The sequence below is a fragment of the Monodon monoceros genome, unplaced genomic scaffold (assembly GCF_005190385.1).
Source record: "Monodon monoceros isolate NGI ecotype Baffin Bay Population unplaced genomic scaffold, NGI_Narwhal_1 Super_Scaffold_22, whole genome shotgun sequence".
NCBI classification, from domain to species: Eukaryota; Metazoa; Chordata; class Mammalia; order Artiodactyla; family Monodontidae; genus Monodon; species Monodon monoceros.
Window position 1 is genome coordinate 112,418,556 of NW_021703779.1, and position 22,911 is coordinate 112,441,466.

The following is a 22,911-nucleotide window of genomic DNA, read 5'->3' on the forward strand; positions in this document are numbered from 1 at the left end:
TTTATCACATCATGCTGTGTTTGTTTGCTTGTCTGTCTCCCTTTTTAGACCATGAGCTCAAGGTCAGGGATTGAGTTGATCTATGTCTCTCTTGTGTTTGGAACTTAGCAGCTGTGCAGATGTTTATTCAATCAAATTTTGTTAGAAGGAATGCATGGATGAGAGAATGAATAAAAGAGAGTAAAATATGGGGATATGTGAAGAAATCTAAAAAGATGACATACTGCACAGGCACTAAATTTTGTCAATTACACAATCTTCAGTCTCATCCTGACATCAGTAAGTGTGTAAAGTTGGTGGAAAATGATGCTGGGCCTGGGGGGAGGACCTGTTTTCAAACACACTGTGAATATTTGGAATACACATTCTGGATCTTCTTATGTAAATTTCCAGCCACTCCCTTTCAAGGGTACAGGGCCTGGGTGAAAGGGCTAAGGGTGCTGCTTTATCCACCCTTATTAGGTACCTGTTCGTATGGGATACAAGGTTACATCAAACATGGTTACTGTTCCCTTGAGGATTACAATTTAATGTTGTCATTGCAGTGAAAAATAAAAAGAATGATGAAGTAGCATAGAAACAGCAGTGGATCAAAACAATGAAAATCCACTGCTTTCCCCCGCCCCCTTTTATTTTTACAGGAAAAATAGCTACTTGAAGGGCATCTTTAAAATTTCATTGGTTTGTTAGGAACTTCTTTTCTTTTCTTTTAAACCACTGGCTAGCAGTCTGTGAGCCCAGTAGAAAATAACAAAAGCTGACCCTTACATAGGGCATACTATGTGCCCAAGCGTTATTCTATGTGATTTACATATATTAACTCATTTCTCTTAACAATCCTATGAGATGGACACCACTGTGATCTCCATTTTGGATGTGCTGAAACTGAGGGACAGAGGTAATGTGCAACGTGCTCAAGGTCATAGAGCTAGAAGTGGGGGAGCTGAGATTCAAACCCACACAATCTGGCTTCATACATCAGAGGAAAGCGCTCAGTTTAGGTGTCAGGTTTACCTGTGTGAAATATGAAGAAAATCACTTATCTTTTCTGATTATGAAAAATCTCAGAATTTATACAGGGCCTGTTATACGCCAGGGACGCTAATACACGGTTTACTGGCATTATCTCATTTCTTCCTCAAAATAAACCCGTGAGATACTATTTTTATCCCCATTTTAAAGACACAAATTTAAGGCACGGAGATGAAAAATTATTCGCCCAAAGATTGAAATCCAGGCAGACTGACTCCACTACGAGCTTCTCAGTCTTTCCTGGCAGTGAAACGAGAGAACGGGGGACCTCAAAGGGATGCCACGAGAGTACAATGAAATAATGGATATGAAAAGGCCTCGGTGAACAAGTGCAAGGGATAAGGCCTACCCACTTGAATCACTGTTGAAAACTGGTTACCCGGGGCCTCTGGCCAACGGTTTCTAGTCCCAACCCAGCCCCTTCTCCGCCCAACCCACAGCGATATCTTTGAATCTCTTTCTCTATCTCCTCGGATCCTGCCCCCAAACACTTGGCTGAGCGGCGGACCGGAGAATAGAAGGTACGCGCGCGAGCAGGAGGCGGGGCCTGCCGCCCCGATCCGTACCGGGGGTGGCTTCTGCACATGCGTTGTGGCTCTACGGCTTCAGCTGCCTCCTCGCTGCAGCCAATCAGGGCCCGCGGCGCGCTCGAGACGTATTAACGCTATGTGAGTCGTTGCGTGCGAGGGGGGCGACGTAAGGGCGCTCCGCGAGCCCGTCTGTTCTCGAATGAAAGGAAACAACCTCCGGCGACAGAACCCTGCTCCCAGGCGCTGCCGGAGAACCAAGACCGAGTTCTTTCTCTTTCCCCTCATTGGCGCTTCTCCCCTGCCGTTCGCCTCTGGGCCCCGCCGGTGAGTCCCCACGGTACCTTGGGGCCCCCCATTCTCTGCCCGGCGGGAGAAGACAAGGAGGATGGCGGTGGCCAGGCCGCCGCCCCTGCCCGTTGTTAAGGGGGACTCTTGGTGGTCTCGCTTTATTGTCAGGGACCCCAGAAGCGCCGCTCATTGAAGGCGCTTGGCAGAGAGGCTGCTGAGAAAAGTGCTTCGGAGGAGCCAAGGGAGAGGTTAGGTTTAAGCCTAGACTTCGGGGGAGGGGGCGCAACATTTAAGGAGGACAAAATACCGGGAATTTTTAGCCTTTGCCATCGCTTAGGACATATTTGGGAAGGAGGGAGACTCCCAGTTTGGGAAGAGTGAGAGGAAGAATTGTTAGGATGGCAAGAAGGGTAACCATACGGAATGAGGAAAAACTCCGGGGTGGGGGGAATTAGGGGTGAAACTGAGATAGGAAACGAAGACTATTAGAGGGCGAACTCCTGGCGGGAGGAGGGTTAAAGAAAGTGGTAGGGTGATATTTTCCTGGATCCAGGAGGATTGGAAAAGGACAATTAGGGGACCCTGACTTTACGACCGAAAGGAACCTGCTAAAGTGCTTTATTGGAAGATAGTTTTGCGAGTTTATCTAGCGCTTGATTAGAGGGAGATCTTGGAGTCTAGTGTGTATTGAGGAATAAATAACGGAGAGGCTCCGGTACGTTATGTGTACCATCCTTTATTATATGGACGAGCAACACGGCATTCTTTTGAAATTTCTTCGTTTCGATATTCTGCGTGGAAGTTGAAAAATCCTTTAATTTCGAAAAACCTTTTCTTTTTATCGGCTTACTACGTAATATCAGGTCTTATTCATACAGTTCAAATTCTCTACCCTTGGGTTTGAAACAACTGGAAAATTCCTTTAGTTTCCTTTTGAATACCCGCAAAAAGCAGTGCGAAGCATGTAATAATATCGTGCAACCAAATTCAGGTGCCCTTCCGGTTCATCTCTTATTCGTTTATTTCTCTCCAGTGTAACTTTCCTGACAGAAATACTGCTTCTTGGATCATGTTTATATATTTTGATCTGTATATTTCAACTTCCTTGCGTGTGGAATTGTTTGATCTTCCGGAACTGCAGTTTTTGTTTTGTTTTGTTTTTCCGTGAAAATGGTCTTTCAGATATCAGACACTGAATGAGCTCTCGAGTTGGTTCTTGAATGCTCTCCTTGATGTTTCAGGTTATTTCCACCTTGGTGCTTTAAAGCATCTTGGAAAATCTGAAATGCACTGATTGCTTCAGCCTAACTAATCGGGTTTTTATATTTTTTCGGACATTTAAATTATGTTTCTCACGCTATTATCTTTGCCTCTTTATTTCTGCTTTATAACATTATCCATAATGCTATGTTTCTTTTAAGGAAAAGGTTTCATTGTTGGGTGGAAGCATCAAAGTTTGATCTCCGCATGCCCTGAAAAACCTTTTAGACTAAAATTAAAATGCCATATACTGTATGGATCATTATGAACCCCTTAATATTGGTCCTTGGAATGCCCTTATTCTCCTCAAGTAGAGACCACAAATGTGACAGCATTAGATAAAAATCTGCATTTTTATGATAAAGACATTTTTACTAGGAGTCATTGTTTCCATGATGTTCTCCACTTCATGTTTTACAAGGAGGCTGTAAAAAAAATTAGCAAGATATGCACAGATGCATTATTTGAATTTTAGTGGAAAAATCCATTTACTCATTGCACGTTGGGGAAAGTTTTTAATTGGTTTGGTGCACTTTTATGTGCGTTTCTGTTCACTTTATAAATTATATTTAAACTGATCACAGGAAAAATACACTAGAGTGTTTTTGAATGCAAAATAAAGTGTACCTTTTTTTCTCTTTTAGATTTTGGGGTCTTTGATACCTAGAAAAGTAGGTTCTCAAAATTAGGATGAGAAATTTATCTGTTTATAAATGGAAAGAGGCAGGATTCAATATGGGTAGAATTTTGGGGACACCATTTTCAGAATTAATTTTAAGAATAAAAAGTGATGTTCTAATCTAGGAATTTACTTTGTCTTAAGCTGTTTTTATAGCTTATGCTAAGGTTGTACAGAAATTACACATTAAGACGTCTGTATAGATTGGATTCATAATGTGCCATCCTTTCAGCTGGCCAAGGATGACCAGGAGAAATGCTGAATACATTACAGTGCTTTCAGAGTGCTTACTGTTCATTGCACGGTAGTAAAGAAAGCTAATTTAGAACTCAAGTAGCAAATTCTGGAGCTATTTATGAATTTTGATGTTTTGCATATTTAATTCTAAAGATGTTGGCAGCTACATTCTTGATAAAGCAACTGAACACATATTTGCCTGAGCAAATGCAAACACACTTCCCCTTTTGTTTCTTTTGTTTCTCTGTTATGTTCTTTTTTTTTTCTTTAATCCTAAAAGTATTTGCTGCCTGTTTTCAATCAGTTTCACGGTTTATAGCCAGTGCTATGAATACAGTACTGTTGTAAAGTATCCGATGCCATTTGGAAGAGTGAAGTATTTAAAATTGTAAATAGCCTTAAGAGTTTGTTAAACCCATCAATGCAGAGACTGTCAGGGCCTTTGAAGTTTCATTAAAGAGAAAAACCTAGATGTAAATTGCTGAGAAGACCTGTTTCTTTGTGACTTCGTGTTCAGTTTTAAGTATTTGCATTGTTACATTGTAAAGCACTGAATTGTTTGCAGCTACCACCTTGCTGGCTTCCAACTGCTCCTGTTCTTGTTGGTGAGCAAGTGCTTCTCAGAAAGAAACAGTGTAGTGTTAGTCCATTTTTTCAACATATTTTGAAAATGTTCAAATGTATGGAGGAATGGAAAGAATTTAGTAAATGTTAACACAAAAATTTGAGATTTTATTGACTGTAATGTGTGTTGTGGTAACCTGGGTCCTGAACTGCTTAGTTATGTTGATTTGGGAAACCTACACAATTCAAATAACTGATTTTACATTTGTTTATAGTCTTCTGAAGAATCCATGTTGAGATTGATGATCTAAATCTGAAACCTTCCATGTTAGAGCTTTTCTTCCCTTTTTTTGTTTGACTATACTACCTATAGTTATAATTTGACTAAATTTAAGGCTCATTCAGAAAAATTTCCCTTTCTTTATACAGTATTACTAATTAAGGTATGAAAGTTACTACATTTAGAACACGACTGTCAGTTTGTAACTTTAATAAGCATATTTTTGGAGTAAATCTCAGAGTCAGATAATACAGTTGTTTTTATAAATGATTGGTTCCTAAAGTCTACGTTTTTGAATAGACTGGTGTAAAGCTGAATGTTTTCCTTACTTGCAAAAGGAATACAATAGCAAAAACTAATAAAGATGTATACATGATTTTTTTTAAACTTGAAAATAATTCAACTTTTAAAAATAAGTGTTCCAAAGTCATGGTTATGTAAATTTCTCATTTGTTGGATTATCAATATGTGAGCTTCAAGGAGTTGTGCAGTTATAGAATTCTGTTCACCCTGGATATTGTGTAGTTCTCTTATTAGTTTTTGCTCTGCTCTTAGATGTATAATTCTTTGTCTCCTTGAAGGGGCACCTAGCTAGCTATACATGAAAAATGTTTTTCATTAATTATGTCAGAAGATGACTATTTTAATATCATACACTGTTCGTGTTTTATTTATCCATGCAGAAATAGTTCTAATTATTTCACATGTCCCTTAATTTGAGAGCAGTTTGATTTTTCTCAGTACTTCATTAACTTATCTTTATGCATATGCTGTACATTTTTTAAAATTACAGAGGTTTGAATATTAATTTGTCTATACTAAATAGCTATTTTTAAATGCATATATTAAGACCTAGGTCAAATATTAAGCAATTTATATTATTGTGTAAACTGATTTTTAAAACAAAATTAACCATTTTGTTGCCCTTCTTATTCTCTGTAGCATTTCTTGAGACATAAAGTGGCATTCTAAAGGCAATTTAAAAATCATGTCAAGCTCAGTTGAACAGAAAAAAGGGCCTACAAGACAGCGCAAATGTGGCTTTTGTAAGTCAAATAGAGACAAGGAATGTGGACAGTTACTAATATCTGAAAACCAGAAGGTGGCAGCACACCATAAGTGCATGGTAAGTATGCCCGCAGCAACCAAGAGACCTGAAACCATGAGAATCTTAATAATGAATATTCCTGATTACTAAACAAAACAAAACAGCAAAACCAGTTAAACTACTAAGAAATGGTTTCTCCCTAATGCTATGCCATTTTTACTTGAATATTTCCTTTTAAATTTAGCATCTTATTCACTGTTTCACTGTAATTTCTTTATATATGAACCTTAATTTTTTTTAAATGTAATTTATAGCTCTTTTCATCTGCTTTGGTATCATCACACTCTGATAACGAAAGTCTTGGTGGATTTTCTATTGAAGATGTCCAAAAGGAAATTAAAAGAGGCACGAAGCTGGTAAGTTGGTATTTCTGCCTCTTGAGAATAAAACTTACTTTAAGCTCATTAAGGAGGAAATTGCTTATTTTAGAGTGTATCGTGTTATTAACTGAGTGTAATTTTTTTAATTGCAGTCTTATTTTTTTTCCCCAAATCAGCAAATTGCAAGGCTAGGTTTAACTTATTTGTTAATCAGTGAAAAAGGAGTGAATCAATATGTATATTATCCATTTTTTTTCTTTTCAAAAAGAATTAAAATCTTCTTGGAGGCCATGTTGACTTACAAAACAAGCAGTTTGCTTAATTTGAATATTTCATGTGTTAAAGTCTTCATTCACGTATATTTTGATAATTAAAATTCTGAAATGTTTTCATTTCCCCTTAATAAAGTAATTGTGATCATTACAAATGAAGATGACAGAACCCTTTCAACAGGAAAATGTTAGTAGTTGCTGCACAACGTATTTTACCATGGTTCAGCTATACAACACAGCATTTCTGACTTTGGATAACTTTTGGTGAATCTTACAGTTTTTCTGAAGCTGTGCTAAGTGTAATGTTCCTACAGTTGTCTTCACTACCAAGTAACCAGTTTGGCAAGATACTGTATTGCTCTGTTGGAGAGGTAGTGTCGTCTCTGTTGCTATTTAATACATTATGGTTTACATTGAGACAGTGTCTTCTCATTTGGTTATTTTTCTCCTCTGAACTCTTTATTGAAATTACATCTGTAAATGTACCTTCAGTAGCTACACTATCAAGTGTTTCATTATTTTAAAGATGGGTTTGGCAGAACATATATCTATGTTCTTAGGCACTAAGTAATCTCATATTTCGTAAAGAATCTAATGGGAAAGGGGGGGCTATCTTTTTTTTTTTTTTTTTGCGGTACGCGGGCCTCTCACTGTTGTGGCCTCTCTCGTTGCGGAGCACAGGCTCCGGACACGCAGGCTCAGCGGCCATGGCTCACGGGCCCAGCCGCTCCGCGGCATGTGGGATCTTCCCGGACCGGGGCATGAACCCGTGTCCCCTGCATCGGCAGGCGGACTCTCAACCACTGCGCCACCAGGGAAGCCCGGGGGCTATCATTTTGATGTCAGGAATAATCTATTTTGAAAAGTAGTCAGTTTTCTAGTATTAGTTAAAAAAAGAAAAAGAAAAGCAATATGAAGAAGTTCAAAGATAACATTTGAGATTTGTTTTAAGGATAAATAGTCTCAAACCCTAGAATCAGTATTGGCACAAATGGGAATTCAGAGGTCAGACAGTTTTTGTTGTAGTGAGACCTTAACTGTGAAAATGTTTATATTCCCCACCCTCAAAACTGTAGATAGCAATAGAATGCTGCATTTTTTTAAAAATGCGTTTTTTTTTAATTTGGTGGTTTTAGATTTCTTCATGTTACTGTGGCTTGCTGAGTTTTGAGAACCAGAGCAGTTATGTTTTTATTTCCTAGTCCTTAAAAACAACTTTGGGTACAAAGAAAGAATACTATATACTTGAAGCTAGTTGTACTGTAACCCTTATCACCCCATTATTTATTCCTTGGCATTATGAATATTCCTGGAAAATGCATCTACATCCTGACTTGTTAGCATTTTTGTTATTTGACATGGCTTCTCTAGTCAGAACAGGAGCAGTTTTGGTCCCTGATGTTACTGTTATTAACAAATGCAGTGCCTAGTTTTATATGAAGCAGCAGCATACATCTGGCAGTATTGCTGAATTCAATGGAGATTTAATTTATTTGTACCTGTTTGTGCAGAAAGCATCAGAACTTTGTACAGATTTCACTATTATAAATGGTTTTGATTAATTTTTAATGGTATGGTGTAGGGAGTTAATTTTTTTGCCCAAGTGTAGTGAGTTATAAATAACTAAGCTTGTTCCTTGATCTAGGGAGTAGAACAGTATTGGAGGTTAAGACCACAAGCTTTAGTAACTAACTAGCTGGGTGACCCTGGGCAAGTTGATTTACTTCTCTACATCATGTTTTCTTCGCCTGCCAAAAGGAGATAACGGTAGTACTTGCCTTCCAGGGATATTGTGAGAATCAAAAAAGAGACGATACAGGATTTAGCATGGTACCTGGTACATGGTTAAGACTTGATAAATGGTAGCCCCTGTTGTAGTTATTGTTCGTAAGTAATAATAAGATCCTGCTAATATTGTTGTAGGCTAATGAAAAGGATGCTGGGCTGGGAATTCATGAGGCCTGTTTTTAAATAACTGCCATTGATTGACACATTATATAACTTAGGACAAGTCACCAACAGTAAACGGATAACGCTGTATCACTGCTTACTAAACAGTGATGTTGCATAACTAAAGAGTGCTATAAGAGATATAAAGAGTTACCTTAGGAAAGGTGTGGGTTTTTTCTTTTTTCTTTTCTTTTTTGGCTGTGCCGCATGACTCGTGGGATCTTAGTTCCCCGACCAGGGATTGAACCTGCGCCCTTGGCAGTGAAAGCATGGAGTTTTAGCTAGTGGACCACCAGGGAATTCCCTTAGGAAAGGTGTTTTGTAGCCATTTTGAGGCTGTGGGCATCCAGCATTGAGGAATAGTGGCAGAAGGAGAGAACTTTTGAGCCAGGTATATAATTTTGCTCCCTTTCCTTCTCTTAAAATGTCAGAATTTAAATAATTTACATAGGGGCTAGGACTGGAGTAGCATTTGTATGTTTAATTTTGAAATAATTTTTAAGTCGCCTTTTAACCTTTAGTTTTGTCCCTTCCATTACATCATTTTTACGTGAAGTACTATCAAGTAACCAAAATTCCAGATTTTGGTTTTCTTATTTACTTTTCCCTTTGTAGATTTGTCTAAGCAATAAAAGGGCCATAAATCAAATAGAAAGGGAGAAAAAAAGTGAAGAGTTTCATGTAAGTAGGTAAGCTACGTGTAAACTAGATAATCAGTTTCCATAATTGACTTTTTAAGGCATTTTATCCTGTGAGTCTGCCCTGGCTCCTGTTCATCTAGATTTTAGGTGAAAAGTGGGTCATGAATTCCCGTTGAAAATAATGAAAAACAGGAGTGCTGGTCCATGGGTGCTTTTAAGACAGGTTCCAGTCTGTATCTCGTGCTGGCTCCAGAGGTTCTCACTTGCCCCAAAGAAAAGTATAAAGAGAAGAGTCTGGGGTTTGAGGTGAAAGTATATAGGCGGCCAGATGGGTCAGAGTCTTGAGAGGATGGGAATTCACAGTAGAGCAGGAAGTATGTATGGGTGGCAAGTGTGTTCTTGCTGCCATAGGCCATTTTCCAAGATTTTCATGTCAGCCACAAGGATCAGGGAGGAAAGCCATTCCGCACGAACATATTCATCTCTTTTACATCACCTTTAAGCACCAAGATGGACCAGGAGGAATTTGCCAGCCTACTAAGGTTTTTATAATTTGAGACTCTGTTTTTGCAATTAAGACAGATTTTTTTTTTCCAGAATGGTTTCTAGTTCCTCTTGAATTCATATGTGGAGACACCACATCTGTACCATCTACGCTTATTCTCCAGCCATCTAGCCAAGAAATGCAAATTTCCAAGTAAGATTATGAGTTATCGTTGCTGTTTTCATTTTGTTTAAGGAGACACTTGAGTATATTTGAAGAACGTACTCTTGCTGGATGAAACTAGGTGGTGAGACCATTAAGGGTATCTACATCGGGGGAATTCCCTGGCAGTCCAGTGGTTAGGACTCGGCACTTTCACTGCTGGGACCAGGGTTTGATCCCTGGTCAGGGAACTAAGATCCCACCAAAAAAAAAAAAAAAAAAGGAAAAGAAAAGAAAAAGAGTATCCACATCAGATAGTTACTGTTAAAATTGGTACCTATGTCACATATATCACAGACTCTAGGAACAGAAGGAGTTGAGAGGCCATTTAGTTCACTTTCCTTCCCCTTAGGCAAGATTACCTAAAAGCCATGTAACATAGATTTTTTTGTCTATCTTATTTTAAATATATCAAGAAATTGTGATTCTACCCAAGCAACCTGAAACAGGACCAGTATTATATAACACTCTTCACAGTTGCGAAATTCATCCTCCTGTATAACTCAAGTATCTCACTTAAGTTAGAGTCATTTATTCTAGGTCTGCCTCTTTCCATTAAAGGAAATATTTGGTTTTTTCTATATTAAAAATGAAAAGTCCTTCATAAACTTGATGACTATCCTCAGGTCATTCCTAAACTTTCCCTTTTTCAAACTTAATTTTACTCACATGTCTTAAGAAATCCTTTGAACATTTTTCCTGCTTTTTTCAGTAGCAGAAATAGCTAACATTTATTGAACACTTAATATGTGCTAGGAGCTGGGCTAAGTACTTTAAATACATGAACCTTTTTAATCCTTACAGTCATATTGTGAGATAGGAAGGTATTCATTCTCACTTCACAGATTAGGAAACTGAGGCTCAGAGAAGTAACCTGACTATGGTCATATAGCTAGTAAGTGGCAGAGCTGGAATTTGAATCCAGGGCCAGTTAACTCCAAAGCCAGAACTCTTAATCTCCAAAGCCAGAACTCTTACTCTCTAGGTTATACTAGACTGCCTTTTAAGCTACCTAACCAAAAATCACATTTTAAAAAATGTAATAATTAGAGCTTAGAAGTTTTCTAATAAAGATGGAAATAGTACTGAATTTAGGACATAATCAGACTCCTATTAATATATTCTGTTAATATCATTGTTTTGGGGACAAAAATCCTACATACATACTGTGTAAGAATATGCCAAGTCTCTATTGCCCTCAAGATACTTTTTGTAGCCTCTGAAAATAAAAAGACAAATTTTACATAGTGTTTAGTTTATTTACTCAGTACCAGTAGAGTGCTTGGCACCCCAAACAGGGTGTCTCATTTTGAGAGTTCATGATCTAGATATTGGGCATGCCATGAATCTGCATACATGACAATTTATAGATATACCTTTTTATTCTGTGCGGGAGGGGTCTTGACAATTTAGGTGGTTAAGACTACTTCCTAGAGATGGTAAGTTTAAAAAAAAAAAAGGATGAGTCCATGAAATAGGTTAACTATAACAGAATGGGTCATTGAGACTGGCAGTAATGGATTAGAATTGAGAAAGGTGGGATGATTACAGGGTCTTCAAACATTAGACAGGAATTTCAACTTAGATAGGAGGGGTAAAGCAGGATTTTTCAGGAGACAGGTGATACACAGTAGTCATTGTGGAGGATGAAGTATAATAATGGCAGCATATTTGTCTGCTGTACATAGATGTCCTGCAGGCATCTTAAGCTCAACCAGTATTTATCATCTCCCTACCCTGAAACCAGATTCTCTTTCCGAATCATTTACCTTCAGTTCTTCCTTCTTCCACATCAGTCACATCGATTCTATTTCTGGGATGTCTCAGCCCTCTTGTCTTTCTTACTGCGACCCTGTATCCAGTCTTTCTCTTCCCATCCTTCCAACATACTGCTGGTATTTACTTGATCTCTACTTTTATAACCTAGTATCACTCACTTCCTGACTCCAAACCTTTACTGATTCCTTACTGCCTACAAAATAATATCTGCCCTTCAGAAGTCGTACCTTAACCCACTTTTTCCATTCCTAATGTCATCCCCTCTCCTCTCGGTTTCCCAAGTATCCTCTGCTTGTCCCCATATCTGTGCATGTACAGATGTTATTCATCTCCTAGCTGCCTCTCAGAACTTCTGTCTGTTTTTGAGTCTAACTCAACCTTCACCTCTGTCATAGAGTTTAACAATATGCATTGTATTTGTTACACGTGTGCAAGCCATTCTTCTCCACTGTGTTGTGAACTCTGGGAGAGCAGACTGTATTTTCTTTGCCCAGCATAGGATTAAGTGGGGGAAATGCATGGAAAACATTTAGCATGATGCTTGGCGTATCATTTGTGCTCAGTTATACTCTAGTAAGTGGGCACTCATTAACTGTTGGCTGAATTTGAAGGAGGGAAGGGCTTCAATTGGATGATAGTGTGAAGCTTAAATAATGGGCTAGGTGTAAATTGACCACGGAAGTAATAGTATAAGCATAAAATTCCTGTGTTTTGGTTAATCGGTGTTTTAGTGTTGTTTGCAGCTCTAGCAGTTTGAAGAGGAAGGAGAGAAATCTAGAGGGAAAAATCAGGTTGGTTATTTGTTCAGGATGGTGGAGAGCTGTGTATGCCTCAAACAAGGGTGTTTTCGTGTTTCTTCAACCATCACTCTACCAGTAGGGTGTTAAATTTTTGTTGTTTTCCTCAGGCATTGTATTCGTCAAGGCCTCCATCTAGATTCTAGAAATCATCTGTCTGTCCATTTATCAGACACTTAATTGGGTGCCTACTTTGTACCAAGCACAATGCTAGACACTTTGTATGCAATCATGAATAAATGTACTTTAGCCTTAGAAGTATGTAAAGAATGCCACAGGGCAGCTGGGAGAGAGGACCATAATTAATTTTACCTGAGAAGTCAAAAGACTTCATAGAAAGTGACATTTGAAGTGTGTTCCACTGGGAAAATGATGCTGTAGAACTCAAAGGAGGAAGAGTTTCAAGGAGGAGGAAGTACTTTTGACAAGTATTAAATGAATATTAAATGCCAGTGCTATTTAAAGTAGAGTGTGTGTGGCTTATTTGGCATTCCGTAAGGGTAAAATGGAGCACCCAAAGTGTATAGAACGCAACCACTGCTTACTACATACAAAGAAGCAGAAGATGCCAGGTAATTAATGGTGCTACCAAATCCTTAGAGCACTGGTATTTAACCAACTATTAAACCAGAAAGGGGTGTGGGTGGGTTGCAGATAGGTATTTTCTGAAAAAGATTCCCAAGTGATTTTTGATGAACATTCTCCGTTACGGACCATTGCCTTAGGACAGGGGTTGGGACACTTTGTGTAAAGGATCAGATAATAAATATTTAAGGCTTTGCTAGCCATATTGTTTCAGTTGCGGTCACAGACTATACACAAAGAAGTGAACATGTCTGTGTGTCAGTAAAACTTTATTTATGAAAACAGGTGATGGGCCGAATTGAGCTTGCAGGATCCTTGCCTTACAGTATTTTGGGGGGAAAACAGGTAAATTTTTTCCTGAAGATTTGTTCACTGGCTTCGTTGTCATCTGTGTAACTAAGTGTACATGCATCATGAATGTATTCGTATAAATGTGAATTTTTTGAAAGCTCATTATGGCATGCAGATTAATTTAAATGTGCGCAGATACTTTACCTGTCGTTTATATAAAATGAACTTTGTTTTACTTTGGAGGTGATTAAGGAGAATGAATGTGAGGCCAAAGAGAAACTTCAGATCTAATGATGGAGAAAATCAGGTCTTTGACTATTACTGAATAAATTGATTTTTAAAAAATTCACAAATTTTTTTCCTTTGCCTTCATTGAATATTGATACTTCTTTGTAATTGAGACTACTGTAAATTTATGTCATTATATAATCACTTCTCACTTATTTGTGCTAATGGAAGAGAACCCAAACCAGTAGTATAAAATAATCTATGTCTGGTTTTGGGGGGATGTCTTGGTACTTATTTGAGCATGGATTGTAGTTGGTGTTCTTCACAGATTAAGTATAGTAAGCAGCGTGGCACTTTAGAGTACCCTCAGCCTGAAAGACCTACATCTTAGAAGAGCTTAAACAAAAAGATCTGAGCTCAGAAAAACTCTGAATCTTTCAGATGAATAAAACAAACTTCAAAAGCTCCGATAAGATAATTTTATATTCCTCATAATGATGATTCATAAAGTTGGATGGAGTTGGAGTATGTGATATTGAGAGCTAGGTCAGGAGACTAGGTTAAGTAAGAGCTTGACAGGCTTACTTGCCCTCTGATTTCCAAAAGACTTCTGAAATTATTTATTCAGTAACTGCTTAGAATTATCTATTACTTTAGTAAAAAACAAGTGCTTTTCAGTAGCCCTGTTTTTTAGAAGCACTTGGAATTTAAGGTCCTAATCTATCAAGTCACTTTTCAGTGACTTTGACAGCTTTCAGATTTCATTTTTGCTTTCTACTTAGACCTAATTATTTTATTATATAACCCTTATTAAGAATATTTTATTAAGTTTGTATTTTTTGAAACCTTCAAAATGCTGTATATATATATTTTTTAATTGTAGCTGTAGGATAAACCAGAAACAGTTATGAGTTCATGTTCCACCTTTCCGGGCAGTGGTAATTTTTTTTTAGGGGTTTTTAACAAATCAAGTGGACAGCATCTGCTAACCAGATAATTCAGAGGTTACTCTGTTTTCTGACTGTGTTGGATATGTGAGGTATTACTCTATATAAAGTAATGAACCTGGAGTTAGGAGCATTTTTTAGGCAGCTCTGAAAACTTGCCCCAACCGCACTGTCCTCCATTCTAGTTTTAACCGGAGGTAGTGTTTTCTGTTATTAAAAATAACACAGAATAACAAACACCAGTGTAAGGTGAACTACTCTCACTTTATTTTTGTCTCGTTTCTCCTGTGAAAATATCCTAGGTACCCTATTCCCAACTCCCAAGTGCTTTTTTTAAAAAGATTTTTTGACCTGGACCATTTTTAAAGTCTGTTGAATTTGCTACAATATTGCTTCTGTTTTATGTTTTTGGCCCCGAGGCATGTGGGATCTTAGCTCCCCAACCGGGGATGGAATCCGCACCCCCTGCATTGGAAGGTGAAGTCTTAACCACTGGACCACCAGGGAAGTCCCTCTGATTTTTCTTTGTTTTGCTTTTGTTTTTTTTCCTACAGACTTTTTTTTTGAAACCTCTTTCATTCTCTGTACATTTGTAGCAGTTTTCTTGCAGCAGGTATCTTGAGAGTAGTAAGTACTTGGCTGTGAGAATTTATACACTGGTGGTCAGTTACTGACATGCATAGTAGATATACAGCAGTTAAGCTGAGCAAGTTAAGACTTAGAGCTTTTCCCCAAGAGCCTTCTCTTTCTGCCTGTCCTAGAAGTTGGCAATCTCATTTGTTTTGCCTTGTCTCTGTCTGTGGTCTTAGTTGAGTTTTCCCTGAGCTTCCCCCATAGCAACTAAGAAAGCAGTATTTTTCCTTTTATTACTTAAGACTTCTTCCTTTTGCAAAGTGAATTTCAGTCCTGGCCTATTTCAGTTGACTGAGGAGCAGGTATGTCCCAGCCTCTGTCTTCTGCGGGACTTTAGCTAAGTCATAGTCCTTTCAGTTCCGTTTGTCTCCTCTCATGCGTGACTTAGTTCCTCTTTCGTCTGTGGATCAGCTCCTTGAGACTCTGCTTGTGTGGCACAACTTAATCTTAACATAGTAAAGCTTCACAGACAGTAGAACCCTGGTTACCAGGGGCAGGAGGGGTGGGGGAAATGGGAGATGTTTGTCAAAAGGTACAAAGTTGCAGTTATGTAGGATAAATAAGTCTAGAGATCTCCTGTACAGCATGATGACCGTAGTTAATAATACCCTATGGTATCCTGGAAATTTGTTGAGAGTGGATTTCTGGTGCTTGTACCACATGCACTAAAAAAATGGCAATTATATGAAGAGATGGATATGTTAATTAGCTCAACTCTAGTAATCATTTCACTATGTATATGTATATTAAAACATGGTGTACATCCTAAATATATATAATTTTTATTAACATTTTTTAAAAAGATAGTATGATATGCAAACATCTATAAGAGTCTCTTTTTCTAATCTCCCCATTTTGGAAGAAGTAATTGATTATTGAAATTTATTAGGTCTACTAGGTAGCAAACTGAATAGAGGAATAAAAGTAAAAGAAAAATCATTAACAACAAAGAAATTTTCACCTCTATTTAAAGAACTTGAAATCAGGGTATAGGCAGGATAAGCTGAGAATTGACGTTTATACCTATATTGAAGACAGGAAGTTGGCCTTCAACAGAATATTTGATATGTGGGACAGACCTTTTTTCAGGGAGGAGGAAGTCCGCCATTGTCCTTGAGAAATGTGTTCCTGTCAGATTAACTTTGATTTGCCCACATGGAGAGCAACCTGGCTACAGTGCAAGCATGACACTCGTTCTGCTGAGGGCCCAGTAGGGCCTGTGACAGATTGGAGGGCAAATAAATGTTTTGTGTAAAGAGGAAAACAGGATAACATCACTCAGGTCCAACCAACTGGTGCCTTGCTGTGTCGGGGGGGGGGCCCGTTTTCCTATTATTCTACTTTTTTTTCGATAGAAGTCCTCTTTGTTTTATTTTCCATAATACTTTTTTTTAAAGAAAATTATACTAGCCACCTATCTATTTTCTCAACTTCTTTAATTTTCTTTTTATCTCTTCTTGATTCTCTCTCCTCATTCTGTGTCCCTTCAATTGGATTGTTCGCATTTTCACCTTTCCAAATCAGACTTTTAAAATATTTTTAGATGTATTTTAAGATAATTATGTCAAGTCTGCAGGTATTAGAAACGTGAATGAGAAAAAAATATGCCATATGATATTAAAATCTTCAATAACAAAGTAACCTGAGTTTCTGTAGTTAACTGGTTATACTTTGGGCAGATTTGAATTTATAACCAGCCAAAACACGTTTTGATATATTTTGGGCATTTGGTTTCCTTCTCATTCTCTATAAGAGTACTACATGGTAAGTCACAGTGTTTGTCTTCCAAAAAACTCGTTCTAGAAGCACTTGATGGATAAAGTCTATACATTTATAAAGATAAATTAGTCATACAAGGAAGTAAAATGGTAAGAGCCAAAATGAATACTCTATCTTAAGTCCCATAGGCGTTCAAGTAAAAAGAATTATTTCAGGTGTTGCAATATAGTAGTGATGTCTTGAACACAGTAGTGTTCCCATTCTGTATTCATAGGTACACAAGCAGATTTACATTTTATATTTAGTTTTATTATGGACACTTTTTTGGTATTTTCTTAGTACTTTGCCAGAATTTCATATACAAGCAGAAATACCTGCTTGTGTATGAATGCTGCATAAAATAGATCCTGTGAATTCTAATTAAGAAAAATTCCTACTCCTAGCCTTGAGAAGAATCTTCCACTCTCTGAAAACATTTTTATTGGGATATCTTCCTCTTTCTTTTCTTCCTTGAGATAAACTGACAAAATAAAAGTGAGAATAAGCTTTTTCTCACTTAAAAAATTTTTATTTGTTCTGAGTTGCTGTAGTTAACTGGTTATACTTTGGGCAGATTTGAATTTATAACCAGCCAAAACACATTTTGATATATTTTGGGCATTTGGTTTCCTTCTTATTCTCAGTAAACTGAGAGATGGGTATTGAAATCATTTGCTAGAGTATTTCCAATGGTTTTTAAATAATTTTTTGTAATTTCTCCTTTGTAGAAAAATCAGAAAATATATGAAATGATGAAGAAGAAAACCAATCACACACAGATAGTCACTCAGCATTTTGCTATGTTTACTTCCACCTATTTTCAGAGTATATGTTGTAAACATAATTAGCATACCTAACTCTGTATCCTGCTTTATTTTTTCACTTAATGTTATACATAAACCTTTTCCCATGCCATTAAAATGTTTTTGAAAAGAGTAAAGAACATTCCTACATATGGTTGTACTGTAATTTATTTAAACATTTTTCAGTGGTTGTTTTCCACAGGTGGTTTTACATTTTGGGCTATTCCAACTCTGCAGTGAACATGATTGCATATAAATCGTTTAAGTATGATTTATTTTGTAGACTAGATTAATTCAAGGAAAATTACTGGATCAGAGAGTATAAACTTTTAATAAGTTCTAAGATAAATAAGGCAAGTTGCTGTCCAGAGAGTATACCAATTTCCAGCAGTATCTGAGAGTGCCCATCTCACTGTGTTTGCCAGTGCCGAGCCTCTACAGGATTTTTAACAGTATCTCTCCTTTTATTTTTGCTTGCTCATTGAACTCAATAATTTTTTTCAGAATGTACCCATGCAAACACATTTTCGATGTAATTTCAAAATGAGCTACTTGCAGTACAGTTCTTAATGAAGTAATGGTAATGTTAAATTTATTAAATTAAAAACCAAGTGACAGTACGTACAAAATTACATAGAAAAATACTTTCACGTAAGCATAGCAACACTGTAATGGTGTCTACACTTGGTGAGTATGAGTGATCTTTTAATTTTCGTTGTGCTCTTTCGTGTTTTCCACAATTTCTGTAAGTCTATGATTTTTTTGATTAGAAGTATAATTTACTAAAATAATAGAACCTCATAAATAAGTTGTAGTACAAATGCTCCACCTCCTCAAGAATTTATAAGCCACCCAAAAGCATTTAACAGCTTTCCCTGCTTGATAATTTGGCACAGTGTTTCTTTTTACAGTATTGCTTTGAAGTTTCTATATTTATTTAAGGAAGTGGTGTATTTCTTTCGCATTAATAATGGGCACTGGCCATCATGTTTTCTGGGAAGTACCTGTATTGAGAATGTTTGTTTCTGACTTACATAGGAGTCTTTTTTAAATGATAGCTTGAATGAGAGGTTGAGTGTTTGACTTGCTTAGAGAAATGTAAGGCAATTTATTAGAATTTACATTAGCCTCTTGGTACACTAAAATTGCTTAGGAGCCAAGTAATGCAAAAATTAGGACGTTCTTTATGTTAAAATTAATCAAGAGGAACGAGAACAGTTCCAAATGAGGCATCTAGCAACAAAGAAACAAATGAACAGATTTTAAGATTTACCTTACTGTGACTTTATTTTTGCATGGCATTTATAGCTTAGGAGACAGCCTGATTAAAAGTCCACTCAGTACAGTATGCTATGATATGTTAATCAAAACCACTAACAGTCATTGTTATGTACTTTTCTTAAAGAATTTGTTTCTAAATTTAGACATGAGCTAGTTAAACAGTATGAATTATCCAATAAAGTCAGAAGGTAAGGTATATTAAAATATCTTGAAAGAATCTGTTTTATCTACTTCCTTGAATTCATAATGTGAGAGGTAAGTAACAGATTAAATTAAAATAGATGAGCATGTTTTCACAATCAATTTGACATCACAGAATATTTTTAGGGCTCGAGGTATTTGAAAATCTACCTAATTCTTTTATCTTCTCTCCTTCCCTCACTTGAAATTGATTTTACCAGGTTCCCAAATAGTATGTGAGTTTTTTTCTAAAAATTCTCATTGATAAGTGGAAATGTGAAAGAAAATTTTTTCTGGAATGAGCTATTTTCTCCAGTTACTCATTTCCAGGAAGATCTGGATTGTGAAAAGGTCTACAGCTTACATTCCTGATTTGCAACATTTCAGATTTTCTCTTAACCACAATGAACCAATAGATATTAATAATATTCCATTAATTTTGTCATAGTTTAACATGGGAAAAAATACTCCCAGTAGAATTTGATTTGAATTATTTCTAGGTGAGAAAACAAGAAAAGTAGCATTATTAGTTACAGAACTTTTCAATAACCAATTTGTTTTCCTTGACAGAGATTTGATATGCCTCTAACCTGATTTCATAGCCATAGCAAAATCACACACTAATAATATTATTTTATTGTTTTCCTGTAGATGTGTTCTTTGTGCCATTGTCCTGGAGCTACAATTGGTTGTGATGTGAAAACATGTCACAGGACATACCACTACCACTGTGCATTGCATGATAAAGCTCAGATACGAGAGAAACCTTCACAAGGAATTTACATGTAATTACTTAATTTCTCTTTTAGTTTTTTTAAAACAGTCATACTTTCTTTAGGCCTTTGTAAAAATTTGTTCCCATTTCAAAGCATTTCATCATCATCGTAAAGGGTGTTCTTGGTAGGGAATTTAATGCTTAGAGAAATGGCATAGAAAGTTTAATGATAAGGTTTTTGGAATCCAGCTTGTGAATGGGGTGAAGTGTACTGCTCATTCTTAATTTGAAAAATGAATTTGGTTTGTTTACTTTTAATTTCTTCATTTTTTGTAGGGTTTATTGCCGAAAACACAAGAAAACCGCACATAACTCTGAAGGTACGTTATTCAGCCACTTTTCAATTTCAAGAGGAAATTTGAGTAAAATATGAGTGAATTATACTATATTGACTTTTACCACAAGACATATCTCAATATTGAATACATTTTGAAGAATTAAAAGCATTCGGGTGCTTTCTTCAGTAGCACATATACTAATATTGGAACGATACAGAGAAGATTAGCATGGCCCCTGTGCAAGGATGACACGCAAATTCGTGAAGCGTTCCATATTTTTCACAACATTGTAAATCATCTATACTTCAATTAAAAGAAATAGAATGCTTAACCCAGTTCCTACAGAGATTCAAAGCCTTTTGAGAGCAGTTTTATTATATCTGTAAATTAATTCCCTTTTTATTCCTATTATTAAGATTTATAACTAAGATATTTAAGTATAGAGAACACGTTCTGTTCGCTTTTAAGTTTAAGCCCTATAAAAATTATTCAAGTTATGAATGAACCATTATGAGGGGGAAAAAAGAGAGAGAAGCATTCAGATAAACTAATGTACATAGTGAAAAAGATCTGAATTTTTAAGCAAACTTTTACCCCAAAATTCTTATGAAGAGTATGTTGAGAATGTATTTATCTTTAGGGGGAAATGATGCTAGTGGTTACAGATTTCTGTGTTCAGGTAAGTATGTTAGTAGATTGTAAAGGTAATAATTAGAAACCTTGCTACTGTCAGATAAAGAAAACGTGAACTGGGGATACTAGTGCATTTTGTGATAAACAGGCTTTCTGTTAAATTTTTATTCACATTGTAGTACTTCTTTTTCTTAATACAGACATGTTCATAAGAGGTAATCACTTTTAAAATACAAAGTTTTAAAATTGTTTTATAGTTTATTTCCACTTAAATTTATACAAAACCAGGATAGTCATGTTCATGTATAGTTAGCCAAGCTGTAGTTGGTCTTTAAAAGGTATGGGAAAGTTCTCAAATTGAATTCTGACTTGTTTCAAACCTTTTCAAACAGATGGTTTTGATACTTTTACTAGCAATATAAAAAGGCTTAGATTTAATCTGAGATTGTTCTATCCTTCCATTTAGATTAGAGATCTTTAAAGTTTTTGTTAGCTTCTGAGAACGTGTTGCTTAGAATTAAGAATGGTTTGAGCCTGTTGTTTTAGGAAGTTGTTGCTTTTATAAAGACTTACCTAGTTATCAGTGTTAGCATATTAAAATTTGTGGCCCTTTTTTGATCTCTTAGATCTTGGTTTTATAATACAAAATAGTATTGTTTCCCCTTCAGGACCAGATTAGTCTAAATACTTTAGAAGTGCTGGTTAAAAATTCAGTGTTTAGCAAAAACTTGTCATTAAGGTAAACATATTGGACAAATAATAAGAACAGAATGTTTATGAGGTGATAAAGTACAACTGATAAACTTTATAGTGTTTTCCTTCAGTTTTTTCCTCACTTAATTCTGTAATTGAATTGAAAAACCTTTCGTGAAAGGTTAAGAGTAAGCTTTCCCACCTTTCATTGCTTCAGGTTTTAACAGCGGATTTATTTGATTCTCTTCACAATTGTAGTGAGCATATATGAAAAGGCAAGGATTGAGACTTAATAATCTGACGAATACAAGTGTGTCAGCATACTGGGGCAGGATATTTGAGGGTGGCAACAATGATTAATATAGTCATCTCCCCTTTTATTCCCTCAGTTTCTGAGGCTGATAGTACCATCTAGTGGTAGAGATATGTCAGTGCAGACTACATAAAAATAATTTTGACCACCTTTTTGCTTTGAGAAACTTTTTAATGAGGAAGATCTAAATTTATGCTTTTCAGGAGGGCTTTCCATTTTTTTTAAGATTTTTTCATGTGGACCATTTTTAAAGTCTTTATTGAATTTTTTACAATATTGCTTCTGTTTTCTCTTTTGGTTTTTTGGCCCTGAGGAATGTGGGATCTTAGTTCCCCGACCAGGGATCAAACCTGCATTCCCTGCATTGGAAGGTGAAATCTTAACCACTGGCCTGCCAGGGAAGTCCCAAGAGGACTTTTCTTTCAATATAGCTGGCAGGAATACTACAATTCAAATTTGTGATACGATTGATTTGAATTTTGGGTTCAGTGTATAGTTTGGCAGCACATTTGGGTTCCTTGTATTATTGACACATGTAGTATGTTTATACTCATCTTGTAGAACTTGAAAGGATAATATTACAGTTTAAAAGTATGACAGAGTTTCTGTTTATTGAACTTTGACTTTTATCACATTCATCTAGCTTGAATTTATTAGATATTGAATGCTTTGTCAGAAACAGAGCTTCCAATTATTTCATTATTCTAATGGGAAACATATATTCTACTCTATGATTGTAATTTATGTTGGGGGTTTATAGGATTGTATTTCAGGGACTGTCTTTGAGAATTGTATGGCACTAATCTATACAGCAAAGAGGAATTGATACCTTTGGCGATTTCTTGATCGTTTTTGCCATTTGTGGCTCAGTACCTACTTTGCTAATACTTAAAACGATAAATACTATGTAATTCAGTCTGTCATGTTAGCTTGATATAACATGAACTGTGCTTTGAAATATTAAATTTGAGAATCTCTTTACCATCTCCATACTTTTGCCTTTTCCAGAATGTCATATAGTTGGAATCATACAGTATGTAGCCTTTTCAGATTGGTTTCTTTCACTTCGT

At 36.4% G+C, this 22,911-nt stretch overlaps 1 protein-coding gene and 1 non-coding gene across 5 annotated transcripts in view; both read left to right on the forward strand.

Annotated features, from left to right (window-relative positions):
• Positions 1–1,728: 1,728 nt before the first annotated feature.
• The window catches only part of PHF6 (PHD finger protein 6), a 52,556-nt gene continuing 31,373 nt past the window's right edge, over positions 1,729–22,911 (forward strand). For 2 of the 4 annotated variants that reach the window (XM_029240809.1, XM_029240810.1), the window contains exons 1-4: positions 1,733–1,886; positions 5,813–5,996; positions 19,801–19,934; positions 20,201–20,244. In XM_029240809.1, coding sequence (XP_029096642.1) covers positions 5,859–5,996; positions 19,801–19,934; positions 20,201–20,244 — 316 coding nt within the window. In that variant the 5' untranslated portion in view covers positions 1,733–1,886; positions 5,813–5,858. Of the gene's footprint in view, positions 1,887–5,812; positions 5,997–6,232; positions 6,335–19,800; positions 19,935–20,200; positions 20,245–22,911 lie in introns of all 4 variants that reach the window. The other 2 variants (XM_029240808.1, XM_029240807.1) reach the window with 2 other exon arrangements.
• On the forward strand, positions 20,376–20,482 carry LOC114906676. The gene has a single exon (XR_003796492.1). It is a non-coding gene; the product is annotated as a U6 spliceosomal RNA (small nuclear RNA).